The 13,857-nt window shown below is 38.6% G+C and overlaps 1 protein-coding gene across 1 annotated transcript in view; it reads right to left on the bottom strand.

The window, feature by feature from the left end:
• HSD17B4 (hydroxysteroid 17-beta dehydrogenase 4) overlaps positions 1 to 13,857 on the bottom strand; it is a 108,061-nt gene that overhangs the window by 12,723 nt on the left and 81,481 nt on the right. The window contains exon 22 of the mRNA XM_019554992.1: positions 11,997 to 12,135. Coding sequence (XP_019410537.1) covers positions 11,997 to 12,135 — 139 coding nt within the window. The remainder of the gene's footprint in view (positions 1 to 11,996; positions 12,136 to 13,857) is intronic.

A 13,857-nucleotide genomic window follows, 5' to 3' on the forward strand; every position in this document is an offset into this window, starting at 1 on the left:
CACCTTAGAGTAAGTGTGTGTGTGTGTGGGGGGGAGGCCAGCCACCTGCCCCCTCCACTTCATATGCAAATCTAAGATAAGGCATTTCCCACCCCCATGTTGACTGGGGGGGGGGGGGGAACCCTTGCCTTACATTTGAGTAAATACAGTATAGGGACTTTGATTTTAAGATATTCTTGATTCCTAAATCAATTTTGTATCAATTAGCTGGGAGAAAGAGAAGAGTCTAGACATTGCCTAATTAATACAACGTATGGATTGTTTTCTCCATACAAGATGCTCTCAATACTAAACAACAACCCTATCAAAGCTATTCTGTGTGTATATCAGTCAAGGAGCTCTCTCCTAGCACCAATGGTGACATCCCAGCTAAAATTTAAAGTTTTGTTTAAAAAAAATGCACTGAAGGCTAAAATACTATATTATCCAAACATTTTAAATTAACTGACTTAGTTTTCTGAAACAATTCTGCCACTGCTAGTTAAATACAGTTTTACTGCAGGTCCTGAAGATTTTGAAAAAAAATCTGCTCATCAATAGCACAGAACGTCTTCAGCATTGTTCTCTTACAACCGCTCCATTTTTGTGAGGAATGTGAGAAAGTAAAAGTGGTTTCTAACACAGATTAAAAAAAATCTCTTCAGAAACATGGGAGAAAGCCAACAGATGTGCACAAGTGCTTCTGGGTATAATTCTGGGGATCCATATCTACAAGCTAATAAAGCTGAATAGTAATTCCTGTTCTCTTTAGACATAGCAGTTGCAACAAAATGGAATGACTTTTATGAAGGTAAATATTTTATAAGCATTAAAATCAAAGTCAGAGTTTTTTTTATTTTTTAAAAAACATTTAAAGAAACAGTTATGCAGAGAGGAAGCCTAACTTGCCCTGATGCATTAGCAATTTTGTTCCAACAAAGAAATAAATCCAGTACTTCTTGGCTTACACGTTTTACATTTCATCCAGTTATAAGGGAAATATTTCCTTTACCCAAATTTTCAAAATATCCACATGCACTAGCATTATTTTAAAAAAAATAAAAGTAACCTCTGCATTATGAGTTGAACACAACAGTATAAAAAAAAGCATTAAGGGAAACCAAGATGTTAGCTTAACTTTTCTGCTAGATTTGATATTTTTCCCCTTTTACTCATCCTGAATGCATGTTAAAGTACATAATCATTTCAGCTACCCTACTTCCAGTATGATACAGAACAGTTGCTCATGGTCATAGCTCAATACTATTGAGCTCAAGACTACAACCTGTTTCTTCATATCCCTCATAGAAACTATCCTTTTTCTCCCAATAGTATGGAATCAGGTCTCCATTAAAAACCCACAATTATTTAATAACATTATAAACAAATTAAGATCATTTAGATAATTTAGTAACCACTAATTAAGAGAATGACAACTTTTTAGTTTTCATTCTTTTTTTTAACTACAGAATAATAAAGCAATGCTTCCATTGCAAAGAAATCTGAGAGACTACAACAACAGATCAAATGGTTGTAACATTGTGGAGTCATACCTAACAGTGCTATCACTGCAGGGCATGCTTCAACACCCTTGAAAGGATCTCAAAGTACCCAAGGCTGTTATGTCACCCCAACTGAGAATCACTGTTCTAGAGTGAGCTTCTTAACTTATAGATACAGGTTAGCACTACTTCAGTGAACGAGCAACACAGACAGCCAAAAAACCAGTATTGCAAGAGAGTAGGAATTTATTTATTTATTAAAACTGATAATTATTCCTAGGGAAATGGACGTTTTCCTATGCAGCAATACAACTAAGCTTCCCTGATCTAAAATGATTTAAAAATTATTAGAGAGAAGACAGTGGTAAACTGGTTAAATAAAACTTAGACCCCACAGTAACCCAAAGCAGCCCATTAGGGTTCTGCATCTGAATCAGAACTATAAAATGCTTATGTAAATTAAATAAACTCTCCTTATCACTTTTGCACAGATGTTTTCATACTTGGAACTAGAGTTATTTGTTCTCACTTAAGTCTGGCTGGAGCTTTAATGAGGTTTCTCACCTGCACTGAAAAAGTTTAAACATCATATTCTTAAAGGAGCTTTGAGGGTATTTTTCTCTGAAGTCTGAAAATGGGAAAGGCCTCCTAAGATAAGAAGTAAAAAAGATACTTGTTCATGCATAGTGCAAGCAGGAATGAATTTAAAGACATTTGGGGCTTCCTCTAACTACACTCATTTTAGAAGGCCAGAACTAGTAGTACTTAGATTCTTTTCCTTTTCCTCCAGGAATGGGAACAGGGGCAGTAGGAGGAGTTCCTCTTTACACCACTGCTTGAAAAAATAAAGGTGCTCCAGAAGCAGGTGTTCAAAAGAGGTAAGGGAGGCACAACATTTCCTTCAACTGCAAGAGTCCTGGAGATGGGTTAAGAACACTTTTACCTTTTCTCACACCAGAAGCCTATTTGATGGATGTTGATTGTTCTCCCCATAGGTACAGGTTTAGAGACCAATACAATACAAAAAGCATTTAACCTCTTTGACAGCTATTATTTTAGGCCATCAGCAAACTCTGGAGCACTGACACTTAGTCCACATTTTCAATGTTTCATTTGCAACCACGAAAGCAAAAAAAATATATAAATCTTAGTAAACGAAGTTCAGAGCCTGATATAATCACATGACTCCAAAAGCTGGAATCCCATGACTATACTTTATTTTGCACTGAGATGGGGTTGTAAGATAACTTGTGTTGAATGTATAAGATTTTCTGAACTAAAAGAAGGAATCATCAGGATCAAGTTATCCCCCTTGCCCAAATCCTTTTTCCTCCTGTGTTCTCATGGGCAAAAATGAGGCACGGGTGGTCAGGGTTCAGCACAGGAATCACAAATAGGGTTGACAAAAGTAAAAAACTGGTATGGAAAATCAGGAGCTAGGGACTCAGAACAAGCAGGAACCAGACAATGAATGGAGAGTTAGGGAGGTAGACTGGGAACTAAGAAGTGGACTAGGTACAAGGTAAAAAGAACAAAGGACACCAGCGCTCCCTCTACACGTTACACTTAAGGCATGATTAACCTGGTAATCATGCATTGAGTTGTGACCCAGCTACACGTTCAACCAATGCATGGCATAAGCTACAAAAGTTATTCCAGAAAAAAAATGCGTAATAACTTTGTAGCTTGTTCTAATCACGCTAGTAAAAATGTGTGGCCACATGCTCCCCTGAGACTGGGAGTCCCATCATCTGAATCAGTCTCACTCAGGCAATCTGGGCCAGCTGTAGGCTTGTCAGTCTTCCCTGGCTCTTTAAGACTACTTTAAAAGCTTCCTACAAAAAAAATGGGTACCACAGATGTGTCTGCATGCCCAGGCTGAGACATACACACAAAATTATTATGTACTGTATTTGTCCTTGCTTAGCAGGGAAAGATGACAACAATCTTCCCAGATCAGTGCATCTACTGTAGATCAGTTGTAAATTGCTTCCTAAAGCTGTAACTTTTTCTTAATCTGGCTGTTACACCTTTCAATTTGCCCCACTTCCGCCTCCAGGCCATTCAAAATGCTGTAGTAAATGTCATCTACTTTGTCCCCTCTTTCACTTGTGTATCACTGTGCCTCAAACTTTTTCAATTAATTCCCTTAATTGCCTCAATTAAAAAAAAAAAATCTTCTCTTCTTTGCCTTCTAAGCTCTCTAGCCTATTTCTCTGTTCCTTCATTCACTCTTCCTGTTTAATTCCAACTAATGGTAAATGGTACTATTAACTACATCTTCAGTGCCCTGCTTTCCCACTGTAGCTATGCTTGGGTTTTTCATTAACCTGCATCCTTCTTGAAGTCCCTCCTTAAAATACACTTTTCTCCAAGAAACCAATAATAGATTTGAGGCATGCACGTACATACACGCACACACAAAGATGTAGAAAAACTTCATCCTTAAAACTTGCAGCTATTAATAGCAAAGTGGACTGGACTTTCATTGTTACGCTTCAGTCTACTGGTGATATTAATTATGGTTCACTGGGAAAAAGAATGAATTTCATGCTTGGTTTCAAAGGAAATAGCTGTTATTGTTTCCAGATATATTTAAAAACTCAAAATAGAAAAAGCAAGATTTAAAACCGGATTTGGTTAAAAAGGGTGTTGATGTTACTATATAGGACTCTAATATAAAACAGAAAGATTCAATGGAGATGCATACATGCTGACAGATTTTGACAAGTTCTTTTTAACTATTATACAAAATTAGGGTGGAAGGGACCTCGGTAGATCATCTAGTCCAACCCCCTGCTCAAAGCAGGACCATCCCCAATTAAATCATCCCAACAAACACTTTGTCTACCCAGCTCTTCAAAATCTCCAAGGATAGAAATTCCACAACCTCTCTGGGTGACCTCTTACAGTGCTCAGATAAAGAACAGAATAATTGCAACATACAAGAATGTTTTACTCTAGTTTAAATGTTTCTGTATTTATGGAAAGTTTTTCTTTACCTTCAAATAATTAGTTAAACTACTGACTGAATAAATAGGGCTTTTCTTATTTTGTTCCCCACCCCCTGTGAACAATTCTAATGTCTTCCCCCAACTGCTGTTGTGAATTACTCATATGACTAATCTTGTCTTATTTTAGACAGTTCCATCCATGTGGGAATACTTAATGTTTATGCACATGTATTTTAATATAACCTTATTTTTTAATAGGAAAAAAAAAACATGGGATGAAAGCAGGACCAACTATTCCATACAGCTTTGATTTTATTATACATATTGAATTAAAATCAAAAGTAAAAGGTTAATGTTAGTTATATTGACCAGTATTTCTAGAGTCCCCATTGTCTGCATTAAAACAAACCAAAAAACCAAAAATCAATTCCAGCCCATATGTTCCATCCACTTAAGAAAAAATGGTACCCAAGCAAAAATGTTGACTAAAATTAAAAACCACTGAAAAATCTTTAGGATGCTTGAAGGCTCAGGAAAAATATAACTATTCATTGTATTAAAATATCAGATTAGTGCTTAAAGTGATGTTTTTTTTTCATTTTTCCCTCTAATATGAAGCTCAAGGATATTAGCTAGAGATGCAGGAGCTATAGTCATCAAACAGGACAATGAGAGGTGGGGCCCAGATTGTAGTGCTGTTAACTGCTGCAGACTGTACAACAGCACAAAAGCTCTGCAGAAGTGACAAGTTAAAAGATTAAGAGATAAGGCAGCACAGCTGGATAACTAGCTTCATACTAGGAAGAGTTCTACCAATAAAGGCCTGGAAGACAATATGATTGGTGACTTGGCAAGAGAAGCCTAAAAGGAGATGCATAGATATTAAATCAGGAGCAAAATACCTTCACTGTTAGCAAAGTTTATGAAAAAAGTGGCAGCATGTGTCCATGAAAATATGCTAAGAGTTTGAGAAAGCATGTGTGCTTAACCCTGAGAATCAAACTCCAAAGTTAAAATTTAGTTTTTTGACACTCCCATCCCTTGAAGATTCTAGGTAGCACAGGTACAATAGCCTTTTATTTTTTATAACAGAAGAAAGAAGGGGTCACTTTATTTAAAAAAAAAAAATCATTTTGGCACCTTATTGTCAGAAAATGTCAGAATTGAGACTACCTAAGCAATTACAAATTTGGTCCCTTGCATTATAATGTTTGAGTTTATCATCATGAGGACTGTCAGATGAGAGCTAAGTTCATTTCCTTTAACTGCCAGGTCAGTGCTTTAATCACAAAAAAAAAAGCCTTAACCTAATCATAACCCTACCCTTCTTCCCCTGGAAACCAACCTCCGATTCCTTCTGTAACCATGCGAATGGATTAGCATCCTGCAGAACGAGCATCTGACCACGTGTTTGATAATATCTACCATAACGCACATGTACAATCAAGCAGAATTAAATCTCCCTGGGATTATAGAGGGTTTTGAGTTCTTAACTTTGCCATCTTAATCCTCTTAATTTTTTTAAACATTATATAATATTAAAATAAACTGGCCATGGAAAAGCCATGATACAGAAATATAACTGCATGGGACATGAGTGTGATAGTACTTCTGAATCTTCAGGTGCTGGTATACATGCTGGCAATTGAGTTAAAGTAACAATTTGTGGCTGATGGGCTACTATCCAGCATGAGACACTGCAGAGAAAGGTAACATTTTGCCATCAGCAATTCACACATGTGTGTGCAAGACAGCATTGAAATCATCTGGAACCAACATTACTGGGCTCTGTTGCTGGCATAGGAAGGATCTGAGGTTTAATGATTAACTATGCCATAACCATGAGCCTAGATCTCAAGCATTCATTCTGAAAAGGCAATGTGGCTGTAGACAAGCTTTGGGAGCATCATATCAGAGACCAGAATTATAGTCTTACCAAAAATAATTTTGTTCTCAGTTACCACATTTTGGGGAAATGCTGCCTCAGCCTCCAGAAACAGCATTTAACAGAATTAATAAAGCTGGTAGTGGAAGGACCCAGACTGGCATTAGTGGTCTCAAGGCTGCTAATATAGCATTTTCACCCTTAGAAATAAAAGGGCCCAGGAACTGCTGCTCCTGCACTGCCTATGCCTCCCCAGAATTCAAAACCCAAGGTTCCACAAGCATCATCAGTATACTCATTAAAAACTCAGAAAGTAGCAAGGCTTAGTCACTCAGACGAAGTTAGGTGGATTTTCATGCAGATCACAAAAGCCATGTTTCTATCTTCAAGATATCCTCTTTATCAAAATTCAAGTTTCTACTGGAATCCATGGGAGCATGAAGTAGTTTAAAAAAATAGATGGGTATGGTTTAACATTTAGCAAAACTACTTATTGGCCACATTGAAACATGCAGTTAATGCGACTGAATATGTCCCAGCTCAATTTGAGCTGGACTAAACTAATCCCAATGTCACTATCTACACGTGAGTGGAAGTACAGTAATTTACTGCGCTGCCAGATACTACTTGTCTACAATGGGACTAACCAGCAGTGCAGTAAATTTTTCTACTGAACCCTAATTGCCATGCACATGTAAACGGTGAAACTTTAATGTGCAGCAAATTAGCCTGCTATGCTGCAAAGCGTCTTATGTAGACGCACTATTTTCTCAGAAACAGCTGAGTTGGTATTGCTCACCCTACTAAAAAAAACCAACAGTGCAAGGCACTGATCATGCAAAAAAAAAAAAAAAAAAAAAAAAAAAAAAAATCAGTTCAAAGGGATCAACAGGATCATAGGAAAGTAGGGCTAGAAGGGACCTCATGAGGTCATGTAGTCCAGTCCAAAGAGTACGTGTATTTTTTAGGCATGTGGTAAAATACTAAGACAATAAAAACGATGGTGGTGATGGAAAGTGATGACCAGTCAATTCTAGGTGGTGCGCGTCACCCTCATTCTGCCTAAAACACACTGGTGTTTTTAGAATCATAGTTACAATAAATGTAGACATTGTATACACAAAAAATTCCTCGTAAAATTTCCAACCCCCCCCCCCAAAAGACATTATTTTCTCTTTGGGCAGAAACATTTAAGTTATCCTGCTCAGCTAGAAGAAACCCCTGCAAATAAAAGGCCAGGAACCATCCTCTTTCCATCCCCTAAGGATGGAGCAGAAGGAGAGGACACTAGCCAGCACAGTTTTATTGAATTAAGGAGGAAAGCCCAGAATAATTCTTAGTTCAATCAAAAGTAGTGCCCCACTCTCTAGCTATCCTCATCATGGTGTTACACACTAGCACTTCATACACATCAGTCAGGGTGATTCATTCACCTGTCACAGCAACCCAGGATGGATTGGAAACCTCTCGGCAAAATAAAGTCTCTAGGTTTACCACTATAATCTGTAAAATGGCATGTGTTTGAGACGGAGTGGTGGTCAAAAAGCCACCAGTCACAACAACTCATAGCAAAGAGATTCAGAAATTAAATAAGGATTATAATAAATTGATGACACTGTGGCTAGGCACAGACATTCAAAAAGCTCAAGGCAGAATTGATCCAAGTTATGCAGTTTTCTGTAAGTGGTATAGTTTAGGTTGGTAGAAAACAGAACGCACATTCACCCTTTGGTGAGGGGAGTAAAGTCTTAGACCAGGTTCTGCCATTTTTAAACCAGTCTGTGTGCGCCAAACTTCTGTTCTGTTATGGGTACAGACCCAGTTTGTGCATCAAACTTCCTTTCTCTTATGTGAACAGACTGGTTTCCGATCCCTTATACTGGTAAAAGTATAATAATGTCTGTACCTGGCCTGAATGAAGTGGTGAATCATTGTTAGTAGGAATAACAGGGCAGAGATCTCACCTTTTTCCAGAAGGAATAGCTTTCCATTCTTATTATGCTAACTACAAAGATTAGCATTCTCACACTCACCTGTATTTATTCAGTCACATGTCTTTTTATACTCCTAGCGTGCTTCATAAAAAGAATAACTTTACAGACAACAAATTTATTGCAGCCACAGGCCTTCTAACAGAGGTGTGACAGAGGCTTCCACATGAAGTGTTTTGTTGCTTAACCATGGCATTCCCGATGTGCATCTTCAACAAAAGCAAGACTGTAATACAGCTGTGATTGCTTTTATTAATTTTAATCTTTTATTGCTATTCTGAACATGCACGTCATTGAACCAGTATGAATGCAAAAACAGGAAAGTTCTGGGGATGAAAAAGGTGACAAAACAGTCTTTAGGCAGTGCTCGAAGCAGAGGCTTATAAGATCTGCCCTCATCATATTTTGATTTCAATAAAGATTCTTTGCCTCTTGCTGTACTTAATCTGGTTTGTCATGTTAATGCATTCCTCAGCATTATGTTATCAGCATTATTTTTCTGCAAATAACCTGTTACTCCAGAAAGACAAAATATAGCTATGAAAATTAGTGCAAGCTCAGTGGGAACATCCACACATGCCTTCATCTGCACATTTGTTACTTTAGCAAGTACTAAATGACTGCGCAGTAACCGCTGGTACTGCGCAGTTCCAGCGCCAACACAGGTTGTTTCTGACCCTACTGCACAGTAGCTCATTACTACTGCGCAGCAGCAGTGGCATCACGGTTCATGCCTGCTGACGCTATGGTCGCTGTATCAATCAGCTAAATTATCACAGCTTGTCGCTATGGCAACATAGCGTCTCATTTAGATGTGCCCAGTGTTTAGCACACTGAACCACTAATCAGCAGCCTTGCCAGTTTGAATCTCAAATGTGCACAATTAGGGAGAGAAGGGAAATAATAAAGAGGTACTATATCTCTATCCCTGAAAATCAAAGAAAAATAGCAGTTTCTTAAATAACCTGGAAAACTTGCAGTTTTGCAAAAAGCCACCTAAAATTACTGTCAAGTGAAAGTGGTGGTATGTGTGACAGAAGTGCAGACCAGGGACCAAACCTAATTCATGCAGATCCACTAGCCTTTCCCCAACTTTAACAGGCATGGTACAATAAGACTACAGCATACCAATTTCATACCTTGAGACAAGTGGCTAGGCCAATTAAAACAAACTGTTACGACCTGGCAACTGTATCTCCCTATAAAAAAAAATAATGTGAGAGCAGCTATAATTCAACTCATTTTATACAAGTGTCATGTGGCTCAACCTCCTGGCATGGATTTTTTTGGGACCATTCTTTCATTCTTTAGGCAGACCATTCAGGATACAGCAGCAAATCAAATCGGCAATTCCTAGAGTATTTAAGAATCATTCATTTGCACACACAGAAACATATGCACTTGAAAACAGACTATAAGGAGAAAGACTTGCCTCTGATGAAAACCAAAAAGTGTTTTAGGATAAAATTTAGAAAATTACTGATTTTCCTTATCCTTATTCTATTGTCTGACTTAATAGCATAGCCTCAAGATATCTAGGTGATATCCTGTTGCCATTAATATTTGGTATTTTGTTCTACAAGCCAATCATTTTTTTTTTTAATGGTAATAGCCAAGCTTCTGACAAATCTTGAACAGTAAAAGACTTTGGGGTATAACTCCACTGCAGTCACAGAAGAAACAGCAGTCTAGCACAGAGCTTGATTTAGGGCAGTAGTTCTCAACCTCTTTAGACTTCAGGCACCCCTCCACAACCTGCGTGGAGCAGCACCCCTTTTTAGAAACTGATTTATTATCTCTGCACAGGGGCCCTGAGCAGTCAAATGGGGCAAGAGTGTATCCCACAGTACCCTTAAAAGAATCTCACTTCTCCCCAGTTGAGAATCAGTGGTTTAGGGCGGTGGAGGCCAACATTTTTGAAAGGTATGCCACAAAGTAATCCCACACGCTCTGAGTGCCACTCCAATCCCCTTCCCTGCTCAACCGGCTCCTCTGCTTTTTGCTCTGCTGCTTTGCTTTCTGGTTCCTGCCCTACCTGTCTCTGCATCACCTCCCCAGCATGCTGCATGTCACACAGAGAAGTTGCCTGTGCCATTTGTGGTACATGTGCTGCAGGCTAGCTACCCCTGATTTAAAGTACAGCTTATGAACAACTTGCTAGGAAATAAGCTAGAGTGTAAACCCATATTGTATCAGCTACTTGGTGGTAAACTGTACATATGCACAGTGCATAATGAAAGGTGAGATGGTTTACTTCCTGCCATAGGGTTGGTGAGGATGGGAAGCAAACTACTACTTACCCACTGACTACAGCAGGGATCAGCAACCCCTGGCACACATGCCAGAGCATGGCACGCAAGGCCGTTTTCCACAGCATGCCACAGCCACCTGAGGCTGGCCATGGAGCCAAGGCTGCTCATAGCATGCAGCTGGAAGGCTGCAAGCCCTACTGCAAGCAGCCTGGGCTCCATGTCAGGCAGTAGCTGCCCAGAGGCTGGGCCAGCTGCAGCCAGGAGGCTGCAAACAGCTGCACTGGGCTCTGCAGCCCTAGCACTGGCTCTGCAGCAGTAGCTGCAGACATGCCTCTACATGCACAGCCCCAGGCCCCTTCTTGGCTATTCACCTGGACACATGTGCACATCTACCACCACCACAGAGCTCGTGCTGGGACGGCAGAGCCCAGTGCAGCTATCTATGGCCTCTTGGCTGTCTGCCACAGCTGTAAACAGCTGCATTGGGCTCCACAATCCTGGCACCGGCTCCGTGGCAGCAGTGGTGGCTGCATGCACACTTCACAGCACACAGGAGCCCCAGCCACTCCCTCACCATCCGCCTGCTGTACAGTTACCACCAGCAATGAGGATCAGGCCCTCGCAGCTCCCCTACCTCTAGCATGTCAAATCGAGGCATGGGTAGAGGTTGGGGTGTTTTTGGTACTCTGGCCAAAAACGTTGCTGACGCCTGGACTACAGGGTAAAAAAGTGAACAAAGACAACAATCACAGAGTTACAAACTTGCTATACCTTTACACTCCGTCTTACTTTAAGTTCACACCTAGGTTACCTTGTTGGGGTAGCCATGTTTTTTGATAGTTAGCTCAAACTACCTTCGACTGTGACAGTCTAATCATGATGGCACAGGACTGTAAGATTAAATTTATCCTGCTTCTTGGTTTGATTAGCCCACATGGAACTCCATGATAATATATATATAGGATTAGGCTAGAGAGCTAAAAGTACTTTCTAGCTAGTTAAAGCTAGCTTGGGTGTCCCTACACTAATTCAGTGACCACAACTTTGAAATATTTTTAGCTAAAGCAAAACATTCTATTAAAAAAAAAAAATGAACAAAAATATTTTTGTTCATATTGTCAACAAAATTTAGAAAACTTTCCGCTACATACACCTAAAGAGGGAAGTTATATAACTCAGTTTTAGTAACTACTAAGTTTTTTTTTTGAAGACTTAGTTGTTACTGTTATGGAACGTTATCTCATACATTTGCAAAAAGCATCACTTGTGCAATAAGCATTCCAGATTTTTCAAGCCCTAGCAAGCACTTCTTTTGGCTACCTTGTGTGCTTACCTTTGAAGTATCAGAGTTTAATTAGAGTGAATATAAGTAATCTCACTTCATTAAAAAATGCATTAGGGCATTATATAAATTAATTAAGCCTATGACTTACTCCACTGCACTGCAGTCTTTCCACCTTTAGTGATGTCCCACTGAAATACAGCATTTACTTTCTTTACCAGCTGATTTCCAACCTCTTTGATGCGACGTCTAATTTCTTCAAACACAAGGTCACTCTGCAACTCTGCAGCCTATTAAAAACATACAGAATTTTTTAAAAAGAAAGTTCTGGTAAAAAAAACTAGCAAGTATGATTACTGTTAAAGAACTAAATACAGAGAAGTCTCTTCTACATGAAATTTCTTCCTCCAAAAATAAGCAATTCCAGCATATAAGCACAGGACTGTTTACTTTACTTGATCATGTTTTGTGGAATCATTTCTGAGAACCATTTTATAAATTACCTTCACAATCCTTGTAATTTAAGATACATCTTCCCCTTGCGATTATTTCAAGACATTATCTCAATGTTACTGATAGTAGTTATCCCAAAATGAGTTGTGTAAGTTAGGTATGGGATACGGAGTCCTCTGTCAACAAGCCACCTTCAGTTTGTAAACAGTGATTGATAAGTTTTCTGTATATTCATTTTTGGCACAAAGTTACAGATACAGTATATAGTTTTGAATTGTGCTGGATCAAGTATATTTTATACTAGCTGTTAAAATTTTGCATAGACTGACTCTTTCGTAAGCCTTTGGGTTCTATTTTTAAATATCAAATTTATAATGAATATGCTGTTAACACTAGGGCAAGCTTTTTAAAGTGTAACATTTTTATTAGATAGAAGCGAGAATGAGTTTTTACTCACCCTACTATAATTAGGTGCAACAGCACACAGGATTTTCTGCACCGTGTTACTTATGCTACGTGCAATTAAGAATACCCAAACACTATCCATTCTGATGCATTATATCCAATGCTTTATAATTTTTTTAAATGTTTATATTTAAAGCTACAACTTTCCCTGGAAGGGGTCTGCCTTGAACTGACACAGCTAAAAACATTCCAGCACAAATGCTCAAATCATTTCTTACAACAAGACAAGAGAAAAAGTTACATATTAGTGCCCATGTTAGAAAATTATTCTGTTTAACTGAGAAGCTTCAATGTCTGTGCTTTGGAATAGGCACTGGACATTTGGTCATGGGTCTGCTAGTAAGAAGGATGAGTTTTGCCCTCCTTATGAAAAATCTGTCCAAATTTAACCAAGTTACAAGCCTTTCAAAAATCATAGTTCACACGTGTCATTTCAAAGACTTGCTAGAGTTTGGTATTTAAATTCTCTGAAGATTCCACTTGTGCTGAAGAGCAGGGAATAACCCAGACTTTCTCTACAAGTGCCATAGGCCATCTTAATTTTGGTATCTCCTTATGTTTGAATGCCTGATGTTTCAATCAATGACCGTTTCATTTAGATTTTCACATGCCATATAGAATATGTTACACAGGAACATTAGCAATACTTTACATAAAACAAAGCACAATATGCTTAATTTGGCTAATGTTTTAATACATTTTTGTTGCAGATTAAAATCAAGGAGTAGAATACCACATTTTTAAGAGGCAGCTGTAAAAAAAAGAAGCAATCCTGATGCTTAAAGGCAGACAATTAATAAAGCACATCTTTTTTACTGCAAACGTACATTCACCACAGGTGTTTTGATTCCAAATTTGGAGCTGACAGATCTTACAGTTTAATTTGTATTCTAAGGGGGGAAAAAAAACCCCAAACCAGAAACAAACCATGGTAGCAATGAATACAAATCTGGGTTAATCTGAAAACAGAGTCTAAAGAATACCACTTTGGAATAGGCCTGTCTGTGACTGGCTTACCATCATGTATCAACTAAACCTAAAAACAAGAACTTTCAGACTCTACAACAGGGGTAGGCAACTTTTTTTTGCCCAGA

This window comes from Crocodylus porosus, unplaced genomic scaffold (assembly GCF_001723895.1).
Source record: "Crocodylus porosus isolate Cpor-Errol unplaced genomic scaffold, CroPor_comp1, whole genome shotgun sequence".
In the NCBI taxonomy this organism is placed as follows: domain Eukaryota; kingdom Metazoa; phylum Chordata; order Crocodylia; family Crocodylidae; genus Crocodylus; species Crocodylus porosus.